Source organism: Bubalus bubalis, chromosome 24 (genome assembly GCF_019923935.1).
Source record: "Bubalus bubalis isolate 160015118507 breed Murrah chromosome 24, NDDB_SH_1, whole genome shotgun sequence".
In the NCBI taxonomy this organism is placed as follows: domain Eukaryota; kingdom Metazoa; phylum Chordata; class Mammalia; order Artiodactyla; family Bovidae; genus Bubalus; species Bubalus bubalis.
In genome coordinates this window covers 41,031,532-41,047,710 of record NC_059180.1, presented here as the reverse complement: position 1 = coordinate 41,047,710, position 16,179 = coordinate 41,031,532, and the positions used below count along the sequence as shown (strand labels likewise).

At 61.3% G+C, this 16,179-nt stretch overlaps 1 protein-coding gene across 3 annotated transcripts in view; it reads right to left on the bottom strand.

Annotated features, from left to right (window-relative positions):
- CLCN7 (chloride voltage-gated channel 7) overlaps positions 1 to 16,179 on the bottom strand; it is a 20,288-nt gene extending 4,109 nt beyond the window's left edge. The window contains exons 1-16 of one of the 3 annotated variants that reach the window (XM_025275572.2): positions 15,961 to 16,178; positions 9,539 to 9,610; positions 6,496 to 6,567; positions 6,339 to 6,404; positions 5,744 to 5,876; positions 5,412 to 5,521; positions 4,917 to 4,997; positions 4,282 to 4,344; positions 4,101 to 4,184; positions 3,507 to 3,600; positions 3,233 to 3,297; positions 2,975 to 3,091; positions 2,372 to 2,426; positions 2,073 to 2,133; positions 1,461 to 1,599; positions 681 to 774 (exon numbers count right to left, since the gene is read on the bottom strand). In XM_025275572.2, the coding sequence (XP_025131357.1) occupies positions 681 to 774; positions 1,461 to 1,599; positions 2,073 to 2,133; positions 2,372 to 2,426; positions 2,975 to 3,091; positions 3,233 to 3,297; positions 3,507 to 3,600; positions 4,101 to 4,184; positions 4,282 to 4,344; positions 4,917 to 4,997; positions 5,412 to 5,521; positions 5,744 to 5,876; positions 6,339 to 6,404; positions 6,496 to 6,567; positions 9,539 to 9,610; positions 15,961 to 16,113 (1,459 nt within the window). In that variant the 5' untranslated portion in view covers positions 16,114 to 16,178. Of the gene's footprint in view, positions 1 to 680; positions 775 to 1,460; positions 1,600 to 2,072; positions 2,134 to 2,371; positions 2,427 to 2,974; positions 3,092 to 3,232; positions 3,298 to 3,506; positions 3,601 to 4,100; positions 4,185 to 4,281; positions 4,345 to 4,916; positions 4,998 to 5,411; positions 5,522 to 5,743; positions 5,877 to 6,338; positions 6,405 to 6,495; positions 6,568 to 9,538; positions 9,611 to 13,195; positions 13,371 to 15,960 lie in introns of those variants that run through there. The other 2 variants (XM_025275574.2, XM_025275573.2) reach the window with 2 other exon arrangements.

Here is a 16,179-nt window from a genome sequence, read left to right as displayed (position 1 = left end):
CATGCGGACGCAACCCTATGTGCCGCTGCCTGCCCAGTGGTCCGGCTGAATCCCCGGTCACAGCCCACTCCCCGAGCTTTCCCGTCCTCAGAGGCCCAGTGCAGGGTCTCAGGGCCCAGCCCTCGGGCGCGAGCCCAGCTGCCCAGGGGGCAGGCGGTGGGGAGCGGGGGCCCTGGGCTGCCACTGACGGTGGGCGACAGCCAGAGCTGAGGCAGAAGGCTTGCAGACAGGCGCCGAGCGGTCAGGGTGGCCCCTTGCCCCCGGGTAACCGAGACCGCTGAACTGGAAGCAGGTCTGCATCCAGCCTGAGCCTGTCATTAGGAACATGGGACTGCGTGAGCCTCCAGTACCAGAGAGTGCCTCCCCAGGCTGTCTTCTGTTCGAGTGACCCCTGTGGGCAGCAGCCAGGAGGGAAGCCCACCCTGGGAGGTGAGTCCATCTGAACAAAGGACAGGACAGCCTCCAGGAAGAGAACCAGACAGCCTGGGGAGCCTGGCTGGGCCCCCGGGCACTGGCTGCCAGCTGCAGGCCCTAGTACAGCCAGTCCTGCAGCAAGGCTGCGGGTGCTCAGCCAGAAGGCATCAGTCAGCCCGGCCCGCGTCTGTGCACATGCAGACAGGCCAGAGGACACAGGCCCACACGGGGACAGGCAAACGACAACTTGGAGCAGGGGCACACACCTGGGGGGTCGTGGAAAAGGCTGACCACGCTCTTCTCCGGGGTGTTGAAGAAGGCCGCGGCCATTGAGTTGTACTCGCCATCAGCACAGAAGAGCTGCAAGGGGTGAGAGTGGACGGGCAGTGGGATGTGGTGGTCCTGGGCCGGGTGGCATCAGGCACAAGCACACACGGGGGGTCTGGCTGTGGCCTCGGAGAGCAGGCGAGGCCCGAGAGCTTGCATCAGGAGCAGGCTCCCATGGTGCCTGGGCGGACGTCAGTGCCCGGCGTGTGCTAGGCCCAGCCCTCAGGCTGAGCAAGACTGCGTGCCCCTGGAGGCCTTAACCTGAGCGGGGGCTCCCAGCAGAGTGGCGTGTGTTCACCCCACGGCCCCAGCTGCGGGCCTAGACAGGCCTGTGAGTGTGTATTCCGCCCTGGGCAACCAGCAAATGGCTCTCATCTACAAAGGATGTTTCCTGTGAACAGAACCACGCCACGTGTGGCCCTTCCCATCTGGCATCTCTCACGTGGCAGTGTGGGAGTGCATCAGAGCTCAGCCCTCTCCACAGGGAGGGGACCCACCGTGTGTGTGAACCACCCGGTTCCTGCTTGTCGTGGGCGGGCACCGCGGCTGTGGTGAAACCTGCCGTGGTGAGTGTGGGCACATGGGTCTCCCCTGCACGCCCACCACCCCACCTTGCAGACCCCGTCAGCCCGCCACTCCGGGAGGCCAGGTGAGACCCAGGCCTCAGTGCCTGCCCTCATCTGGGGGCTTGCCCTGCCCCACCCCCTCCGGCCGCCTACCTGGAGCGGGTAGGACACGGAGCTCCCCCGCAGGGGCTGACAGTCCCGGGATGAATAGATGAGCACGAAGGCGGCCGTGGCGGTGACGGCGGCGACCAGCGTGGCCTCAACCACCTGGAGGCAGGGCCGGTGAACGTACCTGGAGCGCACAGCCAGGGCCAAGTGTGGGCCAGCCGGTGGCAAGGGCAACGGGGCCCGCCACTCGGGAGGGCCGCCCCGGACGCCGCGCCCATCTGCCCACCCCCCACCAAGCTTCTGCCTGCTCTCGGCTGCCTCTCGGAGAGGACGAGGAGAAAGAAGGCCAAGACCCCGCCTCGGCCGCGAACACCAGAGGCCCCCGGGATGGCTCTCCCAGCGACACGAGCAACTCGGCCGGACCGAGTGTGCCCGGCAGACACCCCTGCAAACTGCCGAGGCTGACGCGAGCGGCCAGACACACTTTACCAGGGCCGCGCCAGATCCACGGGCCGTGCCTCCTGCCAGGCCACACGTGCCTTGCCACACGGGGAGCAGGGAGCACGCTGGGCACAGGGCTACTGCGTGGCGAGAGCACAGAACGGGACTGCTTCTAGAGACCCCGTGCGGCCACACCTCTCAAAACCGATTTCTCACCTGATTCGAAACATCGTCAGCCAGTAATTCAAGGCGTTGAACACAGCTCCGAGAATGCCCCCTGGGAAGTGGAAGGAGCAGATAGGTGTCTGGGACTCAGGGAAGGCTGCCCAGGTGGCAGGGGGGCCGGAGGGGACGCCCGAGGATGGAGGGCCCCCCCATGGACTCAGAGTGAGGAAGCTGAGGAGCTGTCCCCCTGGGTGGGCCCCCCACCGCCCGGGACAGCCAGCAGGGCCGGGGCCATGAGCTTCTCTGGACCTCGCAGCTGGGCTGGGCCTGGAGCCCGCGGCCGTCCTTACCCACCACGCCCATGGCGATGAAGATGGGGATCTCATGGATCACGTACACCATGGTCTGCGTGGAAAGACAAGAGCAGGCGTCCGTGAGCAAACCACTGGCCCCTGCTCAGACGAGGCCAGGCGTGCCCAAGGGCCCTATGCCTCCCCGCAGGGCACAGACCCCAGGAGAGGAATCCCGGACACTTGGGAAGACCAGACCGCCTGCCTCCTCGCAGGGAGGCTGGGGATGGCCCAGGGTTTTGCAAATGGGGAAGTGAGGGGCCACGAAAGAGGGAGAGGACGCTGGTGACCCGGCCACCAGCAGCCTGTCATGGGAAAGAGCCAGCCACTGAGGACCTCTTGGCCTCTGGGAGCCACTGCGGGGCACCAGCCATCAGCCTCATTGACGCTGCCCGACAGTCTGCAGACGCCTGAGCTGCCCCGAAGCACTGCTGGCTGATGGGCGCCCCACCTGCAGGGCCAAGCGAGACACCCCCTCCCGGGGCAGCTCCAGCCCTAGCCCCAGACAAGGGCTCCCCTCACAGCTGCTCGGGCTGAGCCTCAAGTGCATAGCCTGGCCCCCTCGGAGGAAGGCTGTAGGGTGAGGGGCGCCGTGGCGGGCACCTCAGTATCAAATCTTCCGAAGTTGATGAGCCCAGGGCTGGACAGGTCCCACGCATTCCCATGGTAAATACTCAGGACGAAGTTCAAAGTGAAAGTGGAGATCATGGAAGCAAAGAACTGCAGGCAGAGAGACGCATACTGTCAGCACCGACGTGTTGCAATAGCGGTCACACAGCTGAGCCCCAGCGGAGGACAGCAGGGAGGGACTGTGGGCTGAGGGCTGCCCGGCCTCAGGAGGAGGCCGTCCCTGGCACTCACGATTCTCCACGTCAGGAACTGGTTCCAGAAGGACGCGCCCTCCTCCAAGCTGAACAGGACCCCACCTGGAAGAGCAGCCGCCAGCCCTGAGGTCCCTGCCCCACCAGACAGCCCTACACCCATGGCCACCCCAGCCCCCGCCCCAGGGCACCTGGCCCATGACAGAGGGCCATCGGGGCTCTCGGGAGGCCCGCCCCATGTGCTCAGTGGCAGAGTACCCCAACACCAAGACCCTCCTTCCCCACAGTGGGGGCCAGCAGTCACCCTTCCTCACCCACAGGGGCCCCAAAGGCTGCAGACACTCCAGCTGCAGCTCCTGCCGAGACGAAATCCCGCTTCTCCGTGTCTCTGCGAAAGTACTCGAAGATCTGGGCCAGGACAACAGAGATGCCTCAGCCTGGGCCTCCGATGGCACTTCTCTCAGACCAGGGGAGGGGGCCCAGAGTGAGGGGCAGGGGAGGGGTGGGGGAGGGGAGGAGAGAAGGGAAAGGAACCCAAAGTGAGAGGGGGAGGAAGGGGAGGGGGAGGGGAGCGGATGGGCTCAGCCACGGGGTCGGCTGGCAGGACTGCAGAGCAGGGTCTCGGGCAGCCTCTTTGCCCACTGATGTCCAGAGAAAACTGCCCACTCCAGCAGTGACCACATGCTGCGGTCTGTGCAGGAAGGACCAGCCCACACACGCGAGGTTTCCGAACTCTCTGGGCCGCATTTCTGTGGACACTTCCCAGAGTTACACGCTGTTTCCACACACACACCCCTGCACGGAGCACTGAGCGACCAGACGCCCCACGGACCAGAGGCTGAGGCGAGGAGGCTGCAGGGGAGGCGGGCCCGGCCTGGGGTGTGGCCTTGGGCACTCAGGGGACTCACCTTGAAGTCCCGCTTCAGCGATGTGGACCTGCCCTGGGAGATGCCCGCAGCGATCACCGAGCCCGAGTGGATCATCGGCCCCTCCTGGAAGGCACGGATGGCGTGCTCTGAAGGTCAGCCCGCCCCCACGGCCCCGGGGCAGGGGCAGGGGGTGCAGGCTGGGGCAGCTGCGTTCCGTTACCTTCCCCACGGCCAGTCCCCCCACCACTGACAGGATCACGCCAGACACTTTGATCACCAGGGTCTGGAACACAAAGGAAAAGATGCCAAATCTGACTACAGGCCACACGTGCTCAAGAACCCAAGCAACAAACTGCACACAGAGAGGAACCTCATGACCCCCAGCAGGCAGGAGGCCAAAAGGGGGCCAGGGCCCAGGCAGGCATCCGGGGATGGGGGGCGGGCAGCTGGCGTTCCCCTGCCACCCATGTCCTCAGACCTTCCGCCCCGGGCACGCACGTCCACACAGGAGACACGCAGAGCGGCTGCCGCTCTGTCCTCGGGCTTTGCTCCCTGCTCCCGAGAGGGACCCGACCCCCCACTGCCTGGAGCACCCCGTCCCCAGAAAGGGCAGGAGAGACGTCATCAGCAAACCCCTGGCCAGGTCCACCAACCACCCCCTGGAAACACCCAGGAGTTGTCTAAAGAAAGCTCCCATAAACTCTGCAGCACGTCCACACAGAGGCGTGTCAACAGCAGACAGCGCAGGTCTGGGCAAATTATGGAGGTGAACGTGGGCAAATAGAATGCTCCTAAGTCGGCAAGGACGCGTCCTGGGCTGAGCCCTGAGCCCCCAGAGGCCGCCTCGCACCTCACCTTGAGCCTGACCACGTGGGGGATCTTCACCCCATTGAGGAAGCACTTGATCTGGGGGATCCCGCTGCCAGCGGCGACCGGCTGGAAGGAGAGGCAGCACTGAGCCCGCAGGCTAGGCGAGCCACTGCGGCTGCCACAGGCCCAGGAGGACGCGCCTGGTGGGGCCCGGTCCACCGGGGGAGGGGGCTGCTCGCCTCTCCCACCCCTGGAGTGACCACCGAGGGGAGTAAATGCCAGGGGCTTAGGGGGCCCAGTGGCCCCCTGGGCAGGTGGGGGGTCCCAGAACAGGGTGCCTGCTGAGGGGCCCGTGCTCTTGCCCACCTAGGGGACCCTGCATTGCACCCAAATGCTTCCGGACATGACCCTCTCCTCCTTCCAACGCCCCTACAAGGAGGAGCAAAGGGGCATGGGAGGAAGGGGGTCCCGGGGCACGTGACCCCTCAGTGGGGCTCTCCACGAGCAGACCTGCAGGGCTGGGCCGGCGGGCCCACCTACCTCTATGAAGGCGACGATGGTGGAGCCGAGGAGCACGAAGGCGGCGTTGAGTGCGGCCCAGAGCAGGAGGGAGAAGGACAGCCCACCGTGTTCGGTGAACTTGTCGATGTCTGCGGCTGTCAAGGGCCACGTGTCGTGGGGTCACGGGGTGCCGCTCCCCAGGGGGCTGCACTCTGGCTTCCGGGGCACTTAATGGGCATCTCGGGGTCACCGCACAGCCCCACCCCGAGACACGTAGCCCCGCCCAGTCATGCTGTCTGACCCACAGCAGAACATGGTGGGGACCCCTCATGCGGGTCCACTGGCTTCCAGTGACCATGGACAAAGGATACTGTCCTTGACGAGCCTGTACTTGAGGCCGGCTAGCTTCTCCACCACGATGTCGATGAAGCAGGCCACGAGACCCGTGAGGATGCCCACCATGGCGCAGATGACCCAGCGCTTGATCTCCACCGTCCGGAAGGCCTGCGGGCCGTCACGGGCGGGTGTGGTCGTCAGGGGCCGCTCTGTGACCTCCACTGTGCACAGGCTCACCCTGCGGGCCCCCAGACCCAGAAGAGCAGCCCCACCGGCGTCTCAGAGGCTGTGGAGCCCTGGGGGACGGACCCCCAACCAGGGCGTAATTGGATGCTGATTCTCCGGCCGCCACTTCCTCAGAGGTGACAACGTGACACTGGCATGGGCACCTGAGCCCTGCCGCGGGCAGCACTCACCCCAGAACGCCAGGAGGGGCTGGGGCGGGAAGGAGACGGAGGGAGGCGGCGGGGTCTCACACAGACAGATGGACGGACACACACACACAGACACACTGCCCCCCCGACCCAGATCACCCACAGGTTCACCCCTGGCTCGCCTGCCCCAGCTCTCCCGCAGGCTCATCCCCCAGCTCCCATGCAGGCCCACCCCCCGGCTCCCACGCAGACTCACCGTGTGGTTGATACGCCGCTCTTCCTCTAGGAACAGCTGGTTCTCACTGTTGTCGTAGTCCAGGCTCTGCGGACCGGGCGGCAGACAGTGGTGAGCGACCCTGGCCCATGGGCGCAGGCCGGCCACGCTGGGGGAGGGTGGGGCAGAGGGGGCCCACCTCGTACTTGAGGGACAACAGCTTCTCGTTGTGCGGGATCTCCCTGGGGAAGGGGTGAGGGGGGTCCATGTCCTGCGGGGAAGAGACAGAGCCTGGCAACCCAGCACATGTCAGGACGCAGCGGTATAAGGAAGGGGCTGTGCCCGCGCACCCCACAGGGCAGCGATTCTGAGCCCAAAGCCAGGCCAGGCATGTAGCTGGATGTGGAGACGAAGAACCTCGACAGGAAGCAGGCGGTCAGGCCCCGCAACACTTGCCAGGCGGGTTATTCCAGGAACCAAGGTGGCCTGGCCCCGAAAAGCAAGATGGCAGATGTCTGTGGTGCGACTGGACACCCACTGTGGGCGCTCGTCCATGCTCCGGCTCCGGCCCCGGATGCCCGGCTTCTCTGAGTGACAAGCGAGTCTGGGCTGAGAGAGGGCTGGTCTGGGACTAGAAGACTACCACAGGACCAGCGGGCTGGAGACGCAGCTGTTCTCCAATGGGCAGGGGTCAACCAGTCCTGCCCACGCCATGGACCTCCACTCAAACCCCACACAGAGCGGTCAGGGAGCTTCTGGCCCGTAAACGTGGAGGGCTGGGAGGGGCTCCCGGGGAGGGTGTGGGGCTCCGCACCCCTTCCCATACCTTCCCTGGGGGTCTCCCCCATCTGGCTGGTTCCCGAGTTGTGTCCTTTGTGGTAAACCAGTAACATAAGCTGGAGAAGGCCATGGCACCCCACTCCAGCACTTTTGCCTAGAAAATCCCATGGACGGAAGAGCCTGGTAGGCTGCAGTCCATGGGGTCGCTAGAGTCAGACACGACTAAGCGATTTCACTTTCATTTTTCACTTTCATGCACTGGAAAAGGAAATGGCAACCCACTCCAGTGTTCTTGCCTGGAGAATCCCAGGGACGGGGAAGCCTGGTGGGCTGCCGTCTATGGGGTCGCACAGAGTCGGACACAACTGAAGCGACTTAGCAGCAGTAGCAGTAACATAAGCAAAGTGCTCCCGAGTTCTGCGAGTCATTCTGGCAAGTTATGGAAGCAAGGAGGGGGTCGTGGGAACCCTGATTTGCACTGGTCAATGGGAGCACAGGCGGCGCCTGGACTGGTGTGGGAGGGGGTTGTTTCATGGACTGAGCCCTCAGCCCATGGGTCTGTGATGCCGTTAGGGCCAGAAGGAACCGAGCTGCAGGACACTTGGGGGCGTCTGGACAAGCAGAAGGTGACGTGGCGTAAAAGCAGAAACAGGCCAATACTGTTTCAATAAAGGACCAAATCCACATAGAGCACCTCAACAGACACAGGGAAAACAACTGACCGAACTCAACGGAAGAATTCAGGGGACCTCCTCCACCGATCAAGGTGCCTATAAAGACTCACACATAACTGCACACTCAGGGATGAGAGACTGAGACCTCTCCTCTGAGACTAGGACAAGACGAGGATGTCTGCTGGGGCACCTCTGCTCAGCTCAGTCCTGGAAGCTCTTCCAGGGCAACTGGGCAAGAAAGAAATGGAAAGGCACTCAGGTCAGGAAGGAAGAAGTGAAACTCTTCTTTGCAGATGGCATGGTCTGATATGTAGAAAACCCCAACAAGTACTCTAGAAAAACATATTTCCATGTTCCTGCAATGAAAAATCCAACAAGAAATTAAGAAAACAACTCCATTTACCACAGCATAAAAAATAAGACTCTACAAAATAAAATTTATTTCTAGAAAGCACTTAACAAAGCAAGTGAAAATCTGTACACTAGGAACTATAACACATTGTTAAAATAAAAAAAAAATAGAAGACCTAAACAAATGAGAAGCTATGCTGAGCTTGTGGATCAGAAAACTGGATGTTAAGAGTCGACGCCACCTGTCCAAACTCCAGCTGGAGCTTCTGAAGAAACTGATGAGCTGAGCCTGAACCCCACATGGAAACACACAAGGGATCCTGAACAGCCAAAACCTCTTTCAGGAAATGAACAAAGTGGGATGACTCAAACTTCCTATTTCTGAAACTTCCTACAAAGCTAGAGGCGTCAGAGGAGTGTCGCCTAGGCACAGGGACAGGCTAAGAGCCCAGAAACAAACCCGTCACAGCAACTGACCTTCAATGATGGTGCCGAGACAACTCAACAGGGAAAGCACTATCTTTTCAAGAAACGGTGCTGGGAAAACTGGGCACCCAGGTGCAAAGAACGAAGCTGGACCCTTACTTACATCATGTACAAAACTAGGGGTAAGCGGATCAAAGATCTAAACTGTAGAACATGAAAGACGGGAGTAAATGCTTATGACCTTGGCCTGGGCAGTGGTTTCTTACCTATGACACCCAAAGCACAAGCAACAAAAAACAGGCCAAATGGACTCTCTCTTGTCAAAATTAGCAGTGTTTGGGGCTTCAAAGGACACGGGTAGAAAGTGAGGAGACCGGTAATGGACAGGAGGAAATTTCTGCAGATCCTGCAACTGACGAGCGATGTGTGTCTGGAGTGTACAAAGACCTCTCAGAGCTCAATCACAAAAACACAAACAACCTGGTTAAGAAACGTGACAGGACCCAGAAGTTCTCCAAAAGATACAAAGACACGAAGGCTGTGAGGTGCCAGCAGCCTCAGGGGGATGCAGGCTGACTCCCAGGGCGGGGGTGGGGTGGGGGTGGGGTCAACCACATGTCTGGGGGAGGGTCTCGGGAAAAGGCTGGAAACTGCTGGATACTTCAACCCCCGAAACAGGGGCAGGAGAAGGGACGCCACCCAGGTCCAAGGGCCCAGCACCCTGAGATGCCCTCCCTGGGCCACCACAGGCCCCGCGCCTGGCCCTCCGGGGCCACACACAGCAGCTCGCTCCTGACGTGCGTGCCCCCACGTGCGCTCATCATCTCAGCCTCGGGGACGGGGTCCCGCAGGGGAGCCTCCCTGGTGGCCCGTGTGCACGGCACTGTCACCACCTGCCATCCCCTCCTGTGTGGCATTCTCTGTCTTCTGCCAGGCTGCGGCTCCACAGAACGGGCCTGGCTGTCTGGGGCGGGGCAGGGAAGGGGCCTGGTCGAGCAGGATCCCACTCACAGGGTCCAGAAGCTCATCGTCCAGCTCCACGCTGCTCAACTGTCCGATCCGAAAGAATGCCGAGTGTGGTGACTGGAAGCAGAAGAGAACCACAGGCTGCTCAGCTGCAGGCCGAGCTGCATCGGCATCACCCCCCCGGCCCCCTGACCCCGGTGTCCTGGCCTCGAGGGAACACAGACCCACATCCGCGTGTGGAAGATGCCAGCGGGGCCAGCGCTGCCCCCAGGCCCGGCCCGGGACCCACAGCCTGTCCCATCCCCGGGGTCCTCCTGGGCCCCTCTCTCCTGTCCTGGGAAACCCAAGGGATCAAGCCCCTCCTCCAGGAGCCCTTCACCCCGCACCCCCCGGCCACCTGCAGAGGCCCCATCTCTGTCCCCCCATCATGATATGAGCCGCTCCACCAGGTGGGCCCGTCACAGGCCTCACAACTACCACCCCCACCCAGACACATGGTCAGAGGAGCGTTCTTTCTGGGGCAGGGCATTCTGAAGCAAGGCGTGCTACTGGGCCCGGGACAGGTCAATTGCAGAGGACAGTCACTCTGGCACGTGCCCACCCTCACGCCCAGCGCTGGGCACGGCCCACATGAGGACCAAGAGACGAAGCACAGGCCGCCACAGGCGCAGCCCCGGGAAACGAGCCTCCTGCAGGACACAGGGGCTCCCGGCCTCTCCTCTGCAGAAACCACAGAGCACAGCAGGGACGAGGGCCACGGGCCCGCCACGTGGGACCCCAGAGCACACGGGCACTCCAGCGGGAGGGCGCACACTCAGCAGCACGCCCAGCCGCCAGCAGTGCAGGCCCCAGGCTGAGACCACAGCTGCTGAGGCCGCAGCAGAGAAATGTTCTCTCAGCTCCGCAGACACAAGTGCCAGCGGGGAGCATGCCCGCACAGGGTCGGGAGGGAGGCCCTGCCCCTTCCCACCCCTGGTGGTGCGGCAGCCCCTTAGCTGTGGTCACATCACTCCAACCTCTGCTCCGCTGCCACCAGCCTCCTGTGTGTGTGCACGTGTGCCTGCAGGTGTGCACATGGACAGGTACGCACGCGTGGGTGTGCATGCACTTGAGTGTGGGTATGTGTGCACGCGTGTGTTGTGTGTGTCCCCCTCTGAGGACACCAGCCTGACCACACTGGGACCTGACCTCAGCTGCCGAGGCCCCACACAGGCTCCAGGCTGGGGGGACCCCACGGGGGCGCTGCTCCCCCATGACAGGTAACCTGTCAGGCATGCTCATGAGCCCACCATCCTGCTCCAGCCGCTTTCTTCCAAGTGTAAATGGCAAACATCAGTACAACAGGAGTGAGCAGAGAACACAACTGCTCTCTTTCCTAAAAACAATCGATAACATCCTCAAAACTGCTGACCTTGATGAGGAAGGCAGGAGGGCCTGGCCCGCTGGGGCAGAAAGGACCCGACTTCACAGGCTGGGCCCGAGCTGGCTGCAGCCTGTGCTCCCCACACAGCCACATGTCACCGGAGGGCATGCCGGTCACCAGCCCGCCGGCGGAGCACACACTGGGGACTTCTCCATTGAGGAGATGGGGTGCAGAGACAGGCAAAGCTGAAAGTGGGATTCTGAAAGCAGCAGGAAAGACCTAGCTGCCCTCCGACCCAACAAGCGGAGCCGCAGAACCAGGCGGAAGGGGCACATGCGTCTCAGTGCCACTGACGGAGCGCACCACCAGTCGTTCCCGCTGAGCCGTCGGCCCACAGACCAGCTCCCCTGCCAGCTCAACAGCCCGAGGGCCAGGCTGCAACCACGCGGCCTAGGCAGAGGTGGGCAGCAGGGCCCCAGAGGCGTGGACTCCCCCAGCAGGAGTCACCGGGTGAGCACATGAGGGCAGCAGGGAGCTGCGGTCAGACCCAGACACGGGCTCCTGCAGGGACGGAGCCCCTGCTGCGGCTCCCGGCCGCACGCCTCCTCCAGCGCCCTCGTGTTTTCATCATCTCTCTCCCGAACTCTATGAGCATCTCACAAACCAATTATCTTCTGTGATGAAAAAGCCGTTTACTGGATTTACGGGGACTTGTTTTCTCTCTTTTCTTACACCCAAGCTAATTGCTAGCGCTTCCCCAAACTGCTGATGCACACGACAGCCTGGATGAAACCTCCATGCTTCCGAAAGGACTGCAAGATTTCACTCCATGTGGCTCCCCTGAGCCAACATGCTTGGAACGCCAGTCCTGAGGGAGAGCAGGCAGGGGCTGGGCAGTGGCTGAGAGAGGCAGGATGCGGGCACTGACAGGTGTGCCCTGCGGGACAGCAGGGCGCTGGGCACACACACTGTGCCAACGTCAGTGCCCAGTTTTGGCACGGCACTGCCCCGGGGTAAGACGGAAGGCCCCCGGGAGACGGGGTGCGGCACACAGGCCTTCTTGTACTGTCTTTTCAACTTCTCGTAAATCCACAATTAATTAAAAATTTATATGCGAAGGGAACTACATCAATGTGAACTTCTGTGCATCAAAGGAAACGATGAACAGAGTGAAAAGAAACTAGTCCTACAGAACGGAACTCCTGCAGCCGGACAGCAATGAACGACTTGACTAAAAAGACCGGCCACGGGGCTTGGGGCGTGAAGATCAAAAACACAGTGCGATACCACCTCACACCCGTGAGGACGGCCAGGGTCAAAAAACAGAGAAACAAGCGCTGGTGAGGACATGCTGGGACCAGAGCCCTTGCGCGCTGTTGCTGGGAGCATAAAACGGAGCAGCTGCTGTGGAAAACAGGACAGCGGTTCCTCAAAAAATTAAAAATAGAATTACCTCATGATCCAGGAATTCCACCTCTGGGTAGAGGCCCAAATGACCAGCAAAAGGGGTCTCAAAGAGGTGTATGTACACCCACACTCACAGCAGCATCGTTTACAGTAGCCAAGGGGCGGAAGCACCCCAACTGCCCACTGGAAGATGGTGCATAAGCCTAACGTCCATGCACGCGGTGCAGCGCTGTTCCGCCTTAGAAAGGAGGAAACCCCGTCACATGCTCCAGCACGCACAGATCTGGAGGCGCCGAGAGAAAGAAGCCAGTCACAAAACAACAAACGCCTTATGACGCCGCTGCTCTGAGACATCACGCAGACAGACAGCAGACCGGCCTTTGCCAGGGGCTGGGGGAGGGCCGGGGAGTCGGGGTTCACAGGGGACAGAGGTTCAGTCTGGGAGGACGAGAGGTCCTGGAGGTGCTGCTGCTGACGGTCGACTGAGTGCTGCCGACTGTGTATGCTTAGTCACGGTTGAGGTGGTAAACTGTGCTACATAGTTTTTGCATCATTAAAACAAACGGCAAACAGTTTACCGGCTGTCTGCGCACCCCTGCCCTCTGCTTTCCAACCCCCCTCAGCCCGAAGCCCCCCTGCCCTGAGCACTGAGGACACGCACAGGGCCTCTGCCATCAGGGGCTTACAGTCAGAAAAACCAGGCTGCCCATAAACAAAGTCAGCGTAAAGGAAGGCTTTGAGGGTGATGCCAGGGCCCAAGAGAGAGGCCAGGGTCCAACGGCGGCGGGGGCGGCGGCATCGGGCCGAGAGCTGACGGAAGACGGTGGGGGATGAGAACAGCCCCACCATGGCCTCGCTGTCCGGGCACAGCCGCCTCTGCCCTGGGGGCCTCCCGGATGCCCTGACTGGCTCTGGGCCCACCTTGTCCTCACCTCTCCCGCACAGTTCAGCTGTACTCACGTCCTCTGCCTCCCAGACTCTGAGCCGCCTGCACCGGCCCTGGGAAGAGGCTACTGCAGGCCTGGGGGAGACAGGGGAGAGAGGGAGCCCTCGGGGAGGGTGCCGGGGTGGCTGGCCTGCACCCTGTGACGTGGAGCCAGGGCAGCTGGAAAGGGAGGAGGACAGCAAGTGGACACGGAGGCAGAGGGACTTTCCGCCGACGCTCACCCCAGCCCGGAGCTGCTGCCGGCTCAGGCTTCCCTCTGAGTCCTGAGGCGCCTCCGCTTCCTGCTGCCTGCCCTCTGCCCGCACACATGACTGTGACTTGCTGGCTGATGCCACCTCCCCTGCCCAGGGGTGGACAGGCAGCGACTTGCCTTCGCCTCACACTCGGGCATGACGGGCCGAGGACCAGAGAGAGAAAGCAGCTCCGAATGGCCTGGTTCCCGACGGATGGGGCTACACTCAGGGCGCCTCACAACCATCCTGCCCAGGACGGCCCAGAGCAGCCCCCACAGCGCCTGGCAGGTTCCCGTACCGGGTGCACCAGACTCCAGCTGGGGACGCCTGGCAGGAAACCCCAAGGCACCAGGCTGCCACTTCAGTTCAGACGGCCCTGTTCCAAGAGCAGCTTCCAAGTGTGCTGCGGTGAACTCAGCCCGCCGGTCCAGAACCGCCCCTCCTGCAAGATGGCTGGCCTTGAGGGGCTGAGTCAGGGGCAACCCAAAGACCACCAGAGCCAAACTGCTGTTTCTAATACCCCTGGGAGTGACCAGTGTTGACCGCCTCATGACGGGCGGCTGAGGGCTGGACATGGGTGACCCTCCTTGCCAGCAAGGAGCCTGAGCACTTGCCTCTGCTGGTGCCGAGCAAAGCTCCTGCATCAATGCCTCCGGTGACCCCTAGCCCCTCCATTCGGCCGTCTGAGCATCCTTCAAGGCTGGAGTTTCCAGCTTCCCGAGGATTCTCCACGAGATAAAGACAACAGGAAGCCCGCAGCTGTCCCTGCGGGTCCATCTTGGCTCTTTCCCCGGCCCCACCACTCACTACAATTTGCTTCCCAAATGCACTCTCCCTTTCTCTCTCCCCTCTGTCTACTGGCCCGAGGATCATGCAGGCTTCAAGACTGGACCCAAGGTGACCTCTCCTGCCCTAGGGGCCCCTCACACAGTCCTCCCGGAGCCCTGGGCCTGTTCTTCCTGGAGCTGGAGCCAGTGGCAAGGGAGCTGAGCTGTTCACCTCTGTGTGCAGCTGGGGCACACGGCAGATGCACCACAGGTTATTTTCAAACTGCTTAAGAGCAACTGATACTTATTAAACACAAACGTAAAACAAAAAAGCCCGTAAAGGTTTTTTACAGGGGAATGAGTTTCAAGGGAAGAGTCAACAGGTTCTTAAGGAAAAACAAAAAAAAGCCAACTCCCATGTCTATGCTGTCTAAGGAGAACTGAGGAAACCCCGCACACTGAGTCCTGAAATAAACTCCAATTCCATCTGGAAGCTTTCAATCATTTTACCTGTCAGCCCTTAGGGCCAGTTTCATATTTGTAGTTTGTAGATTTCAGATCACTTTTTTTTTATGTAATCAAGTTTTATTAAAGTATAAAGGAGATAGAGAAAGATTCTGGCATAGACATCAGAAGGGGGCAGAAAGAGTGCCCCCGCCGCTCAGTCATGTCCGACTCTTTGCGACCCCATGGACTGTAGCCCACCAGGTTCCTCCGTCCATGGGATTCTCCAAGCAAGAATACTGGAGTGGGTTGCCATTTCCTTCTCCACACTTTCTTTTAAGGAGAAAAGAAACAAACATTTTGAGAAGCAAATAACAAAGCAGCCCTGTCTCCTAGCAGATAAAAAACCACTGCAAGTCAGACCCTTTAGGTCCCTTCTCATGCGGACAGACAGCACTTGAGCAGAAGACCTCACTCATGGAGCAGACTGTGGCCCTCACTGTCCAATGCATCTCTGGGGGACCAGGGGAATCTAAAGATAAGTTCTAGGGGAACAGCCCCATGCTTGACTCCTTCCTCATTCAACACCACACAAGGGTGTAAAGGACACATCTAGGACACAATGAGAAAAAAGAAAGGGGAAGAAAAGTCACAAAACAGAGTAAGGCCACGCAATCAACTCAAAATTAACACAACACACAGGAACTGACTTAAGTGACACAAACTTCTGTGCTGACTCGCAGGGCACATTTCGACCACTCGGACTTGTCTTCCTGCATCTGGCCGCGCTTGCATTCCAAAGAACAGCTGCGGGAAAACCTAACGCACGTCCCTGTCATTCCTAAGATCGCCCTGACACCGCTGCGTCTAAAGGGGTCCGGCCGAGTCCCCAAGGTAATCCCACTGCAAAAGCAAACTCCACGACCTAAGCTCTTGAAACATCTTTCCTAGCGGATCAAAAACGACCCGGTAAAAATAGTACCTCGTATTTAAAAAAAAAAAACAACAAAAAGTAACGGGCGACCTGAGCAACAGACCCCCTTCCTTCTCTTCACAACCGCTGTGGAGCAAACACGGAGGAAACAGCTTCGTGCTTCGTGCTGCCGGGACTCGACCGCAGCGGCCGGGCTCCACCGGGGACGAGAGGACGGCCCCGCGATCCCGCGAGTCCAGAACCGGCCGGGCCCGGCTTTCGAGCCCGCCCTACCGTCCGCCCGGCGGTCCGAGCACGGACTCGCCGCGTCCCCGGCCCCTGGACCCCGCGAGCGCGGCGCGGACCCTGCCCGGCCCGCCTGCCCCCGGCTCACCGCGCGGGCGGCCGCGGGCCCAGCCCCGTTCAGCAGCGGCGCCGCCTCCCCGGCCGGCACCCCGGGCCGCGGCGCCCTCCGCAGCAGCGGCGCCGCCTCGTCGTCGTCCAGGTCGCGGCCGGACCACGAAACCTTCTTGGAAACGTTGGCCATGTCCCGCCGCAGTGGACCGGCCGCCGGCGCAGCGGCAGTGTTTGTTCTCGTGACCCGCGCAGCCGC